The sequence below is a fragment of the Thunnus maccoyii genome, chromosome 22 (assembly GCF_910596095.1).
Source record: "Thunnus maccoyii chromosome 22, fThuMac1.1, whole genome shotgun sequence".
In the NCBI taxonomy this organism is placed as follows: domain Eukaryota; kingdom Metazoa; phylum Chordata; class Actinopteri; order Scombriformes; family Scombridae; genus Thunnus; species Thunnus maccoyii.
This window is the reverse complement of record NC_056554.1, coordinates 10,654,922-10,670,329: the sequence shown is the minus strand read 5'-3', so window position 1 is coordinate 10,670,329 and position 15,408 is coordinate 10,654,922. Positions and strand designations below refer to the sequence as shown.

Below are 15,408 nucleotides of genomic sequence, written 5' to 3'. Positions count from 1 at the left end.
ATTAATCTGACCACTTTATTTAAAAACTAGTTTGAAGACCTCAAAAGGGGTAACAATTTATAAGAAGGATAGCAGACAGTAACAGCAATAATAATACATTTCCTGTTAAGGTTCTATATTTGGAGCGCCCACATTGTGAAAGGCTTCCAATTTCCATTTATGTCTATCCATTAAAAAATATATACCCCCAGCCATGAAACAGTCTGCCCCCTCTGTCCTGAGGTCATGACTTTTCTTAAGAACAGTGAAAGCTTTCAGTCAGCCACCAAATTATTAACATGAAAAGCAGAGCAGGGGGGATGCTTCTTCCTTTCCAGTAGCAGCAAATGTGAACAAGGTTACATAATGACCTCCAGGAGAACAGGGAGAGGTCCACGTCACTAACCTTTTAACTTGTGACAGGCTTTACACTTCTCATTTGTTTGCTGGCGACAGCTTAGCACTGGATTAACAGGTGCCTAGCTGCAGTATTAATTCATGCCTAGCTGCTGTATTAATTCATGTAGATTATGGTTACCTCTCAAAGGAGATGTGAATATGCAGCAGAGGTAACAGAAGCTTTTACTGGATGGCGGTTCACACAATTCAGATTCATTTTTATATGATTAAAGGCAAAACAAAGTCCACACACTATGGCCAATGCTATCCCATTTTAATTAAAATATTTTCTATTAAAATTAACATGATTACAGGCAAACCTCCTTATGAGAGACGCTTTTGCGTCATAATGGCTTCTGTAAATATCCAAAATGATGAACTGAAAATCAGAGCTCTGGTTTCTTTGTGGTGCATGAGTTTGCACAATGTTTGTTCATAGACCGTATTTTTTTAGTTGCTGTCAAGGTGCTAGTCGTGGCATTGTTTGAGAAAACTGAGGTTTCAATCAGCCTCTGTCTACCTGAAGCCATACGACGAGTCGACCAAAATGGATGTTTGCCAGCGGCAGACCTAAAATGGGGGTATGATGGTGATATCAGCGGCCATGTCTGAAAACACCATTACCTCTATGTCACGCCTCAATCACTCCCCATTGTGCGATGACTCTCCCCCACCCTCTTCCCCTCACCTCCAGTGCTGATCTCCCGTACATGTCGTAGCAGTCTATCACAGCCGGCGTAGGGAGACGCACCGAGCCGTAATGGATGGCCCCGGAGCGAAAACAGCCCCAATAGCATATGAATTACCCATCAGCACCCTCTTGGCTGGGTGCCAATGTGCACCACACCCCAGCCAAGTCAATGAGATAAGGTGCAAATGCAGATATAATGGCGCTTTTTGCCGCATACAGATTACACAGTGTCAAGTCTGCTGCCCACCTGTCAGATCTGTCAGCCAATGAATAAGAGAGAAATTCTAAGGAGTGTATGTGTGGGGGTCTGGCATGAGGTGATCAGGTGATTTCCCAGACTCATTTGCCCAGTGGAAGCCCAGCTGCTTGCCTGTTTATCTGTTCACCCTTTTGATTGCTGACCACATATCTTATGTCACCTCTCCACAAATCCTGCAGGTTAATTTGTCCCTCACTCACAGTGCTGATGCTGCTGCTGCCGCTGCTGCTGCTGCTGGGCAGTACAATCTGGGAGGGGAAATCAGTCTGCACACAGGCACGCGAACAAGCACAATCACACATTCTCACACACACAGATGAGGCGATTCAGATGGCTGGCATTACTGCAGCTGTTTGGCCCCTAATGGCCTGCTGAAGTGATTGATAAAAGGCAAACAGTTGCTCCACAGGGGGACAGATGGAGCTACACCTCCCACTGAAGCTGGCACTCAAGCTTCAGAGGGAAATGCTAGGGGGGGTCTGACTTAGCGCTATGACATTATTGCTATTGAAATTATAAGAGCCTTGATCATCATGATAAAGCTGGAATTTAAATCTCACAATCAAAATCTCATCAGGGAGAGACGGGTTCCTTTGATTACTAATCACTTGTATGTGTTTTTTGATTTGCTGGCGGTTGTAATAGAAACGTCAGCTCATGAACAGGAACTGATTGTACTGAAAAAAATGTTTAAAAAAAAGGAAAAACAGAGCCCAGTTCTGGGAATTGAAAGTAAATAGAGAATTGACAAAACCTAAATTATACCGGGGGATAATTTTACTGTAATTCTCAGAAATCAAATTGCAGGAAAAGGGTTGTACTGTAGCTCCCGTCACTGTGGTGGCGCTCAGAGCCTGAACAAATGCTATTGTACAGTGTCGCTAAACCACCGCAGTAGATGGGAACATCCATGCCATGTCCACACAAAGCAAACACTGTTCCACTCTGCTATTCTCTCACCTCCACTACCCTGCATTTTTAGAATTTTTATCGTCATTGCCTTTACACTTGACTTGCTGTGCTGAATTGAGGGACCAATTAGGACTAACAGAACGCTCACATGGCCAATCAGAGCATTCCGAGGACCTTATCAGGTGCGTGTCTCATTTGCATGGGGCGCAGCCACTGTTCCAGTTGGTGATTTTCTAGAGATTATAATATAATGTCTGCTACTGAACCGATAGAAAAGCTTCTGCTTTTCTGCAATAGTTTGGAAAATGTTAGCCTCTGTTATTAGAAAAATTGAATTGGCACATGATTTATGTCCAGAGGAGCAGCATGTAGACGGTGATGTGTAACAGCTTGCTAAGATATATGGCTTTTAGTACTGAATGACACATAAAGGACCAGTTCGCTGGCAATCATCCTTTCAACCATGATAAATTTATGACAAAGTGCAAAGTGATCTAAATTTAAGGCTTTTTTTCTTTTAACAACATTTCCTCCCTTTGGTGGCATTACAAATTAGCTACCCACTAGCAACTTCATAGAAATACCGGCTGATAACAAATTATTACAAAGCAAAAGGATAGAAAAATATAGTAATTCCATTTATAGCCTCCTTTATAGGCACTGCTGTGAGCAATAAAATGCTTATGGGAACAGTTTCTGTACCTGTTTCTGTATTTGTTTTGTGACAGTATCACAAAGTGATCACAATAACTGTTTTTGCTGTCACAGAAGGAACAAACAATCTTTTTTTAAAGAAGTTTGCTGCCTTGACAACAACAACTTTTTCTCAGTGTAAATAACCGATATGAAATCTGAAATCCCTGCCACATTTCAGAACAGTGTCAAATATGTTGTACATGAGCTTTTTGTTTATATTTATTTCTCCATTTCATTTACATAATTTGTCCTTTTATGAAACGTCTCTTCCCCAAAACTCAGTCTACTGTATTTATCGCTGTAAATATCTTTCTTGTAGAGATTCCACAATTACTTAGAAATACTTTGCTTCCAGGGTCATGATAAAATGTTTTGTAAACTCTACTCCCAAGACTTCTGTCCTGATCTCAGCTACTGATCATCTGTTCCCACTTTCACAATAAAGTCAGTGCAATCTCTTGTCTTGACCTCCAAAGACAATCCTCTTAACAGCCACATGCTGAAATCTGCAACTCTGTTACTTTCTGGTGTGTGGGGCTTGATAAGAGTGATTAATTGCCTTGTCTGCAACACTTAGCATGCTCACTAACTATTTTTGTTATCTTTTATTCTGTTTCTGTCTCTCTCCAGCACCACCAAAGTTTTTAAGAACCCCCAATGACCAAACAGGCGTGCAAGGAGGTGTGGCATCCTTCATCTGCCAAGCTACAGGAGATCCACGGCCGAAGATTGTGTGGAACAAGAAGGGGAAGAAAGTCAGCAACCAGAGATTTGAGGTATTAGGTCTATTGTTCTGATGTAAAATGCTCGACAAAAATGGGAATGCTTAAGCACTGCTTTTGGCTCTGCTCTCACATAATCCATTGCACCAAGCCCCGCTCGCTTGCTTTTCAACCCGACTTGCCACCACGCATTAGCAGGCTCTAATAATCATGCTGGCCAGGCTTTTAAACATGCATGCGTTTTAATGAGCAAGTATACAAAAGATCTGGGGACAGATTTGTAATTAAATAAAAGACAAGAAAAGAGCAATTGGATAGAAGAAAAAAAACAACTTGTGGTGTGACCCAGATACCTACATTAGCATCACGCCGCATTTGCCAGCTTTATGCAAAGCGAAAGGGGAAGAAGCTCTTTTACTTCGAAAATATCCTTTTGCTTTGTGGCATCTTTATCTAAATGCATGTCTTACCCTCCTTATTTTGGCTGAAGCTTTGATTTCTGGTCAGCTTTAATCTGCACTTGGGCTCAATACCCATGAGAAATAACACATCATCGCAGAACACTGATAAGATTTCTATTAATTTCTGTGTCAGTCCTCGGGACTATCATAGTGTCACTTTTTTTTTTTCCTTCTCTGCCCTAGATGCCATATTTGCTTGCTACTGCACAGCAGCAATGGCTTAATGGAGCTCGGAGACCTCTTCCCGCCTCTTCTTTGCGTCTCATGCCCACAGAAATCTAATCTTATCAGAGTTCATCGTGTTTGCATCGCTTGTTGTGCTGAATGCTAACACACTAGTTTTCATTCCCTCATTGCCTCACAGGGCTTGCTGGCTGCCGCCATTCCATGCCCATTCAATCATGCACTGCCTCCTCATCCTCTAACAAAAACCCATTTCCTTTTAGAAGTCTCACAACTTCCTTTCTAATTCGCTCTTCAGCTTTGACTGAGAAAGGAGGCTGTTTTTTACCATCACATGCTGTCAGCTTGAATGCCAACACCGCTATAGCTTGGCCAATGAAATGTTGACGTGTAACACATGCTCAGATATATTGTGAACTTTAAAAATGTTCGTAGCCCTCTGTTGTGTGTGTGTGTGTGTGTGTGTGTGTGTGTGTGTGTGTGTGTGTGTGTGTGTGTGTGTGCGAGAATCAGAGGTGTCAGGCCTATCTATATTGAAATCTACCTCTATGCTTAAAAGACATTGAGTTATGACACAGGGCTTTCTAAAATCAGTGAGTATACAACATGTAGCATGCCCAAATAGCTGAATAAGCTACAATAAACACCTGTTTGTGAGCATTTTATGTGTCGTCCGTCCAATACAATCGTTTCTGTCTTTTGTACCACTATCTCACCTCATGGTACAACTGTCCGTAACCGTTTTATCAAGCCACCTTTAACTGTTTGTGCTTGTTTCTGTCCCATTGACACAATCCAGTGTGATGCATTTTTCAAGGGATCGAATGTTAACTTTAAGAGTGGGATAGATTCGGATTAAAAATATTACTATACATCCGCAGATCCGAGCAAAAGTTGACTGACTACTTTCCCCATTCTTAAAGTTAGTCAGCCGCACTTCTCAAATAATGCACATCAGATTTACTAGTATACAGTTGTCAGAACACATGTGGACTTGATATTTTTATTACCTACAAGGAATAAGCTAAAAAAAACAAACAAAAAAACACAAATATGCTCACATACACACATATCTATATGCATTATGATACTTCACAGATCCTTAAGTTACTTTTTGTACATGTACCGTAACAACAATATTCACAATTGAACACAAAAACACTAGGACTCAATGTAAGGTAGGCAGCAGCTTTCGTTTCTGTTATAGGAAGCACATTGTGTCAGTCACCATCAGTGTTGTTAGCCAAAATGTCTTTAACATTGTTGTTTTTTGTTCGGCGGAAGGTCCCTCCCTCATTGTGAACAAAAAAATCTCCTTTAACATATCTTGTCTCTCGCACCTGCAGGTGATTGAGTTCGATGACGGCTCTGGTTCAGTGCTAAGAATTCAACCATTACGCACGCCCCGAGATGAAGCCATATATGAATGCGTCGCCTCCAACAGTGTTGGAGAGACGAGCGCTACCACCAGACTCACTGTTTTACGTGGTAGGTCCTTCTCAACAACCCCGAAAGAAAAAAAAAACACACACACACACCACTAACATGCCCTTTTTCTCCCAGCTAACTCAGGTAAGCTTGCATTTCCTTGTTTTATGTCTGTCCTGTCCTCTTTTCTTTGTTTCCCCACTTTCGCACCGCGCAGTCAAACCCAATTAGAGACTCTGGTTACACTCACGTTGTATATTCTAACTTGATAAGATTTAGTCCATTAGCCATTTAGTCAAGTAAGTTTCCGTTTCTAAGTGACTTAAGTCATTTGCATACAGATTCCTGACACAATAATTAAGATGCCAGTTAAATTATGCAAATAGCCATCCATTCCTAGCCTGCGGTGGTTTAATGGAAAAGCTCAGCAATAATTTTCAAATCAGTCATTTTTCATCTCTACACTTCAGCTTTAATATCCATTTGAGTAGGAAATAAAGCAGTGTATTCTTTAGCGGTTACCTATATTGTTTTTGGTAGTATTCTAGTAGCAGTGGCCAGTGGCTGTTAATACCCAGAACTCCTCTACACAAACATGTGTAACAATCCAGGCGGGAAAGGTCAGACACTTTGTTTACTTCCAGTCAGCAGTGAGAATAAAAGTCAGATGACAAATATCAAGTTGGTTGACAGAGTCTCTTTTATAATAAGCACTGAGCAAAATTTTATCTTGATTACACACAACATTCCATTCAAAGGCAAATATGTGGTGGCCCTGAGCTCAAAAGGCTGCATAATATCTCCCTAAAACATGACTTGTTTGGCTGTGAATGGAGAAAATGGCTTTAGAAAAAAGCCCTGGGCTGCCTGAATGAGGTGTGCTCCATTATGTGCCACAATTACACAACATGGCAAATGAGTTCCTATTGAGAGGGGTGCTTCCATCCTATAGAAAAAAAGCTGGCTCTGCGAGCCTCTGAAGCCCCCCCCCCCCCCCCCCCCCCTCCCTCCCTCCCTCCCTCCCCCCCCTGCTTCTTATCTCACCAATGAGCCAACAAAAGGCCCTTTGCACTGTCTCCAGAGGCCGATTGAAAGAGAAAGGTGGCACGTTCACATGCAGCTCTCTCCTGTTTACTCTGGAGCACAAAGTGAGTGTGTGTATGTATGTGTGTGCGCTCCCACATGCAATATTGTGCATATTTCCTCTTCCCCCTTCGCTCTCACTCTGTCTCTATCTTTGTGTTTTTCCCCTATACACACACACACACACACACACACACACACACACACACAGACGCACACATGCACCCACCAGTAGATAACTGAGGGATGGGTTGAAGCTGCTCTTCCCGGCTCCACGGCCTAGCATTAGCATGTTTATTACCATTTCCATTTTGCTCTTCTGCTCACTCTCCTTTCCCATCAATGTATTGAAGGTGAGTAGAGGCCTATCACGGCCCCCCCCCCCCCCCAAAAAAAAAAAAAAAAAAAGAAAGAAAGAAAAACAGGAGAAAGCTTTTCTTTCTCAGCTTTGGTGCTATCCTCACATTGCCTCCTGCAGATATGCATAAACACAAAATATTGGCATTGTGAATAATTTAGGTTATAATCTGTGAGATTTTAATATAAATACATGTTCATTTTGCCACCCCTTGTCACTCTTGCTGTGACACAACAGGGATTTAACATATACCCATTACAAATATTTACTAGACATCTGGTCTGTTTGGTCTTACCAAGAAAATGTTCTCTCACACACACTGGTAGTGATGTCTTTAAGAAAATCAAATTTGGAAGGAAAATAATATCATGATGCTGGTCAAAGACAAGGACATGAAGGATTACTAGAGTAAGATAACTATAGCAAGCCTTGTAACTTCAGTTTACACTTCAACGGACGTCATCTCTTATTCAAATGCCCAACATGAGCTGACTCACTTCGTTGTGAGGGCAGTGTACTGTATGAGCAACTTGAGGTAACATAAGGTTACTTCAAGGATGCTTTATATATTATTTAGGAGACCAAAAAGCTTCCTTTTTCCAAAAACACTCCGTATAGTATAATAAATACTGCACTGCTGGTTTGCTACTCCTTGTTCCACATGACATAAACTACTGTTTGAAAAAATGCACCTGCACATTTTCTTAAGTTCAATCTATCACCATGACCAGCAAAAATAATTTCTTTCCTTTTTGGCCCTTTTAGTGGAGAAATACTAAACTTGCACACTGTATTTGTGATACGGGATTTGAGAGATAAATAAATAAACAAACCAAGATGGGTGTGACTACATCAGGTCTAATACATATAAAGTGACTATTCGTTTAGTTCATTTGGGCACCAATGGTCTGTGGAAATGACTGCAAAGCATCTGTTGTGGAAAGCTCGCCACAGGGGGTGACGCCTAATTCCATGAAGGAAAAGCACATTGCTGTAATTGCCATGCTATGAAGAGAGGGGACTCGAGGTGAAAAATCCAAACTACTGGGGGGATATTAGTATTCGGATGGGCCTCCAACTTGATGGGAAGCGCCATTAGTAATGAACTTCTAGGCTTAGAGAAGCGATTTGCATGAAAGGCGAACCCTGAAACGTAATGATGTTCCGAATCAAATCTGCCAGGCCGCGGCATGAGGTACGGGGTTTCCTTATTGCACTTTTTTTGCGCCCTCTGTTTTGATTAACTACGAGATTACCCGACTCATATGCAACTTGTGTCTTTGAATTAAGTTCGTCTTGATTTGGCTCGTAATTGAAAATGGCAGGAAGGGATTGAGAAATGAAGAAGCAGCACGTTTTCGGGTGTCATGGGTGGAATATGATTTCAGTGAAGTGTTAGCCTATTTGATCTCATTTATGGATGTCTCCATAAGATATTTTCTTATATACACACGTATAGTCATGGACAGCCTCTAACACAGAATACCTGGCATAATTTGGAAATCTTTCATATGCTTTTAACAATGAGAAAACAAAAGAAATATCCTAAAATAGGCCAAAATACCTCACAGGGCCTAGACTCTCTGCTTGCAGTATTTTCTGCAGAATGATGTGTGCATTTGAGTGCTGCAGTTCATGATTCAGACATGATTAAGGATTTATATTGCATCCTCATACTCCCATTATGCTGTCAACAGCCATTTCCTGTGCCCCATACACAAGCGTGCAAACTTATGCAGCTGTGCACAACTTGACAGTGGGAGCGGAAAATGGGAAGCCGCTCTCCTGTGACGGAAAAACAGAATGCATCATTTCCATTTGTATGGAATGGTGCAATGGCACGGTCAAAGCCATGTAGCTGAGACGGATTGTTCCACATACAATGAAAGGGCTGCTACATGATCAGTGATTATTCATAGACAATATATGCACACAGTCTTCTGTCATTGTTACCAGAAAAAAAATGCTTTCCACACTTAATGAAGGATACCAAAGGCTCATTTATATTCTAAGCCAAGTTTCAAATCAACTGGTGAGAGTTAGTGGATATCCATAAGATGCTTGCCAACATACACTGTGCTTTTAGAACAAAAATCGATAGAAAAAAAATGAGGGGTGACTGATGTATGGGGCTTTTTTTTCCTGCTGTATCTTTATTCAACAGTGAGGTCTTTTAATTTGAGAGCATGATTTATTGATTTTGCATTCAGATTTTGTTATTCTTTCCCTCGAACCCTGCCCTCGCACTCAAATAGCCCCTGCTAGTAATAGCACCATTAAAATAAAAACTTACTTGAGGTCCTTGACTTTGACAGTCTATGTTGGCCAGCAATTATAAGAGAAAAAGTACCAACACTGGTATATACATTAACTGTCCTTTTATTCCAAGTGTCGTACAAGAAAGCAAAGGAAGTACATTTAATAAAGCCCTGGAGGGTGGGAGTGGATGAACCCAGTTAAAGAGTAACCGCCCATATGGGACGCTATAAGAAGTAAAGCGAACGCCCCCACAAGGAGGTAGGGATCATTTCTTTGGTCAACATTACACCTGGCATTCTATTTGTTGGGGATTTTTTTGACAGGGTTAATGCACAAAAAATCTGAGAGCAGAGCAGATATATGAGAGTAGATGTTTCATGAGTGCACAGAAGCAGCCTGAGTGTGAGGCGAAGGGCTGAAGCTGGAGCAGGAAATCTATGTAAGCAGCAATATATCTCAGTCCAAGCATACAGTTTGAGCAGAAGCAGAGCAAATCTGTGCGCAAGCAGGGACTATTTGAGTGTGAGGGCAGGAGTTTGAGGGAAAGAATTACAAAATCTGATGGTGAAATCAATAAAACATGCTCTCAAATTGAAAGACCAAGCTCTTGAATAAAGATAGGAAAAAAGCCACATACTGATGATAATAATTAAAAATGCACCTTAATGCCCATTCCTAATCACCATTTAGCATCTGTGTGTACATGCACAATTTTTTCAATGCATAGTCGCCTCCTTCTAACAAGTAGAGTACAGCACGAGAGGGATGAACAAAAGCCGGTCTGCATGTACAAATTGCTTGGGAAGATAAATGCTTTGTCAGCTGTCTCGGACTGTTGGAGCAAGGGATGCAGTGGGGATGAAGCACGTGACCATTGTAAAATTACTGTGCTTGTGATCAGTGGCTTGCAAAAAGGCGAACACGTAGGGGGCCAGAAGCTACCATACAATTCTCTGGTATACTGGCGGGAGTTTTATTGATGGGAAGACCTGAGCCGCCACATGGAACACTCAATTTTGTTAGAAAAATATATTTTTCGCCCCAAAAAATGGTGCTGTGGAAACATGCTGACTCACTGTAGGAATAAAACGCTTTCTTTTTTTTTTCAAATATAAAACAAAGGTCTTCTAAACTACTTGAACCAGTATTTATATGTCTGAAGGAGTGGTATGACCCAAGTGGTTGTCCACTATAAGGTACAATTGACACTGATTTATCGTTTTATAGTATTTTGGACTATTAAACTTGTTTTCCCCTGTCAGCATCTACTGTTTCCAAAGCTACCAGTGTTTTAGCAGGTTGAGTAATACAGTGAATAAATAGTCATTAAATGTTCTTTGCACGTTTTGCTCAGAAACAGACAAATGCTTTTTCTCTCTCAGCATGATGGGACATATAGTGACTGAGTGCAACCAACTTCACATACTATCAGTTATCTTCACATCTATTAGGTGTTTCATAAAATATCCATAGGCAGAGCTATTGCTTGGGATTTGGCCAATACTGACTTGATGCTACTCTCCTCAATCCCCAACTTTATTCTCTCATATGTCACAAAAATGGAGCAGATGATGACATGTTATTCATTATTGTAATTAAAAAGATGGAGTTGACTGTCATCACAGGAATCGATCTCCTCACGGTAAAAAAAATAAATAAATCACCCCCCACCCACCTATATCTTACTGCGTGGCTAATCGTGGGAGCCAATCAGTATCTGTATAGTGTACAGGATGATTTAAGACAAAAGCGCTGCCAACAAGATGGATGTTAGACTTTATAGCCTGCGCGGTGTGTGAGAAAACATCTGCTCGAGCCACAAAGGTGCTTGGACTGCACTCTGAATATGATAGATAACTCTGCACATGTTGCGGCTCTGTATTTGTTTTATTAGAAGTAAACACAGTCTCCTAAATTAATAATTATTGATTCAGGCAAATGAGGTATGTGTTTTTTCCCTTCACTAGCTTTAGATGCCAGTGTTCTCTGCAGTGACCCCACAGTGCTGGCAGCATAACTAGGTGCTGAGTGATTTTAAAATACAAATTGTTTTTTCACGTCTTATGGAAATGCGTTCAAACAGGTCTAGTAAATGACCAAATAGAGTAAAGAAAGGTTAGACACTTCATATTATGTTTGGCAATTCACATCTTTTGATATAACATTACATTTACTCATGTACTGTATATAGCCAACAACTACAGTACATATTATTAATATAGCTATTTCTTATTGATTGCCTCATCCATTTTAGACAATTGTGGGAGAATATAAACAAGACTAGGAGTCTACAGCCAAGCTACCAGCTCTATGAGGCTGTATAGGCATGCTGATATTAAGCAGATATACTGTTTACCATGTTCACCATCTTATGTAGTTTAGTGTGTTAGCATGCTAACATTTGCTAGACACATGGTACAACCAGGGCTGATAGGAATGAGATTAGTTTTGTAGGTATTTGGTCAAAAACAACTCTAAAGCAACAATTTTGTGCTTGTGTCGTGAGATCAGACATTTTATTGATTTTTTTTTATTGTTATCTTTTAGCTACCTCAATATTCATGCACATTACATGATACTGCTGTGCTGTATGTATACACTGTGTGGCAGAAGCCTTAGTGGATCAGATTTTATTCTGTGGTATTCCACTGGCTGGAGGAGATACAGTAGGACACAAGGTCACAAAATGAGGAGAATGTGTGCAAGTCTGAGCCAGGTAGTCAAGGGGTGCTAATGTTACTAACTTTGATCTTAGCTGCACTCAAAACCATTTTCTACTAGATTAATTGGGTACTCCAGGGTCATCCTTAATGCATCTAATGATCTTGAGAAACTTTTCGAGCCGCATTACGGTGTTAATTACAACCAAACAACTTTGGAAAAAGAAAAGCGATGTGGCAAGAATTGATTTTTGGGTGTAATTTGTTGTCTATAGTTTAGATAATATTCTGTACAGCAAATATGAATGCATTAACTAATCAGATGTTTTAAGGCTGCATGAATGATAAGGGGGACAGAACTTCACATATTCTCAGTTTCATCAGTTTCAAACCCAGCTGTCACATATCAAAACATGTGGCCTCAATATAGTTATTTCCATAATAAACTAATGCACTTCCTGCTGTGACACCCATCGTTCCCTACAGTCACTTCTGGGGAAAATGCCTGTCTGCTAGAATTGAAAAGCCTGACATAACCCCGTTTTCCATTAGGGCTCTTTGAGAGCCAAGAGGTCCTTTCTCTGCCGGATGTTAGCAAGCATGAATAATCTCTATACTCCCTTCTCCTGTAACAAGCTCTTAGCCATACAAATTATTGAAATGGCTGGTGCTAGGTTTTGCCTTTCTCAGGAGGAAGTTAACTTACATGAAGTTGGTTTCCTTAGACATTTATGCGGCATGTCTCCTAGAGTACTCGTCTGAGTCTGATGATACCATGTTTAAATGGAAGAGTCCCGGCTGTGACCCATAAAGATATCTGGCACTGTCATGCACAAAATGCTAAAAGTGATTAAAGTTCAGAGGATTTTGTGGAAGCATTCTGACAGCTGATGGGATGCTTTCTTGATAGTAAAGTAATACACAAACGAACACCCTTCTTAACATATCTAGCCTGTAAATACACACATAATATGCCATGTGACAAGCCAAAATATAAGAAACGCCTGTTTGATCAAACTGACCCACCTGCTTCTGGATGTAAAGTACATGAATGTTAATGAAGCAACTTAGTGTCTCGCAGTTTTCCCTTCTGTCTTTTTTCCTGCCCTGTAGGAAGACTCACCTGCTGGCTGATAGTCTCTTGAGCCCCTGCTGGCTCCAGCTTCTGGCCTTGGCCTTTATCAGCCTCCCCTGCACAGATTAAACAAAAGAATCAAGCTAAATAGTTCAGTTTTATTCAGTGATATTTGTTTAGGATGACAGGTTGATGCACACAAACATATACTTTATTAAACTTTGAAACATCATACATCTTATAGTCATCCCAAGTGGGTGGTAAGAGGGTAAATATACAATGAAAAAGCTGAAACATAAAAACAGAACAGATGTCTCGCAGCATATACTTCAAATTGACAGGAGCGTCAGTGAGAATCGAGGCGTCTCAAAGGAGAAGGTAGCGTGTGGTTGTTTATATATTCTGTGCCACGTCCTCTTTATTTGTGAATGCTTAATGCGCTCAAGAGGATCAAATGAGGGTTGATGGGCTGTTAAGAAAAAAAGCTTGGAAAAAATAAAAATAAAAGAGGCTTCCTAAGGTGTGTTCAGAGAGAGTTGAGAGAGAATAAGCAACATGCATATAAGCTTTGTGTCTGGCAAATAGCTCAAAGCATTGTCAAATAGTTTTCGCCTTCCTTCTTTGAATATTACTAATAATAACAGAAAAAAAAAATGCTGATGGCAGATAAGATGACAAATGCGGAAGTTTTTTTCTTTCCCCAACTCTAAATAAATGGGGCACTGTTTTCTGAAGTAAATGGAATCATTGCTCAAGGTAACAACCAGCAAATGGAATATGCAAAGTGAAATCCTGAAGAGGGAGGGTGAGGGACAGAAGGCGAAGAAGGCGGGAGACAGACAAAGACGGATCGAGGGAGAGTCTTTAACATCACACATCTTTTAAAGTCCTAAATGAGCTGCGAAAGGAAGTCAGTAAGCCAAATGCAAAAGACTATGGAACAATGGAAAAAAAAACAAAAAAAAAAACATGATTATGGGTAATGGAGGTCGGGAAATCTTGCCTTCTTCTCCCACCTTCCCCCTAGGTGATCTTTACTCAGAACAGTACATCTGGCTGAGTTGACGTGTAGTCTGTAAAGCAAGAAGGTGTGGTGGGGGTGGGGGGTCATCTGAGCGTAAATGGAGCTTTGTGCTTGGCTTCCTGCCTGCCTTGCTGCTTGCCCAGCCAGGCCTGTAGAGAAAGGCCCCCTCTCCACCCTTCCTGCTTCATCTCTCCTTTTCATCTCCCTTTATACCCATCCATTTTAGCACTACCCCTAAGGGGCATCCGACACTAACACTCTCTCTCTCTCTCTCTGCTTTCATTCTCTTCCTCCCACTCTCCTCGCTTATGTTGTAAATGGAGGAATATCACAGCTAATCCGTCATGTTTATGAATGACATGGGGCCTAGGGAGAGTTGGGGTGCCTTGCCAGGAGTGGTGTACATCTCTGTTGCATGCCCTCTGCTTGACTGATCCAATCTGCCCCAGCAGCGATGGCCTTAAAACATGTCTATAGGGGACGGCAAGCTTGGAGGAATACTAGGCGGAAAGTAAAACTCCAGAAATTTCTGACCTGGATGCTGTTTCCCCACCATATTCTATCTAACTCCACCCGAATTCCCAATAACTGCCTCTGAGTAGTGTTTTTTAGATTATGCTTGCCAATACAGTCTTAAAGGGGGTGATGGAGACTATAAAAGTCAATCCCAAAAGCGTCCAAATCATGTGTTTTCCAATGGTGTCTCTGCATAGCGAAACATAAAAGTGCTTTAACCACCTGTGCACCAGGTTTTCAAGGTGGGACGTGAAATTGTTAGGAGATAAATTATTATTTTTAAGTGTTTGAAAGTAATGTTACACTATTTTATGAAATCTTTTACCATAACACCAGTATGTAGACTCAGAGTTTTACAACTAGTTCTCCAATGTCATTCAGAATGAGGAATTGCTGGGATTGTTCATCTGTGAAGGGTTTTCTAGGGGGGGGGGGGGGGGGGCCTGATGATTAATAGATTGACTTTACAATGGTTTTCTCATAATCTCAGGCATTAGGCGAGGGTTTTTAATGACAAATAAGCAGCATTCAATTAATTATGCAATCTCAAAGGGGATTTATGGAAGAAACAATCAGTGCAGGGCAAAGGGGGAGAGGATGCCATTTTTCACCAAGACAGAGTGCCATGAACCCCGGGTTGAGAGAGCTTTCTGCGCCTTCACCTTCCCCCTCCTATATTTCGTTCCAACGTTCATCATCGTAG

At 41.1% G+C, this 15,408-nt stretch overlaps 1 protein-coding gene and 1 long non-coding RNA gene across 17 annotated transcripts in view; one reads left to right on the top strand and one right to left on the bottom strand.

The window, feature by feature from the left end:
• The window catches only part of LOC121889010 (receptor-type tyrosine-protein phosphatase delta), a 369,584-nt gene that overhangs the window by 291,306 nt on the left and 62,870 nt on the right, over positions 1-15,408 (top strand). For 8 of the 16 annotated variants that reach the window (XM_042400705.1, XM_042400697.1, XM_042400706.1 and 5 more), the window contains exons 11-12: positions 3,567-3,712; positions 5,649-5,790. In XM_042400705.1, coding sequence (XP_042256639.1) covers positions 3,567-3,712; positions 5,649-5,790 — 288 coding nt within the window. Of the gene's footprint in view, positions 1-3,566; positions 3,716-5,648; positions 5,791-15,408 lie in introns of all 16 variants that reach the window. The other 8 variants (XM_042400691.1, XM_042400694.1, XM_042400696.1 and 5 more) reach the window with 1 other exon arrangement.
• LOC121889020 overlaps positions 1-15,408 on the bottom strand; it is a 61,204-nt gene that overhangs the window by 5,231 nt on the left and 40,565 nt on the right. The window contains exon 2 of the long non-coding RNA XR_006093417.1: positions 13,214-13,281. This is a non-coding gene — a long non-coding RNA (uncharacterized LOC121889020). The remainder of the gene's footprint in view (positions 1-13,213; positions 13,282-15,408) is intronic.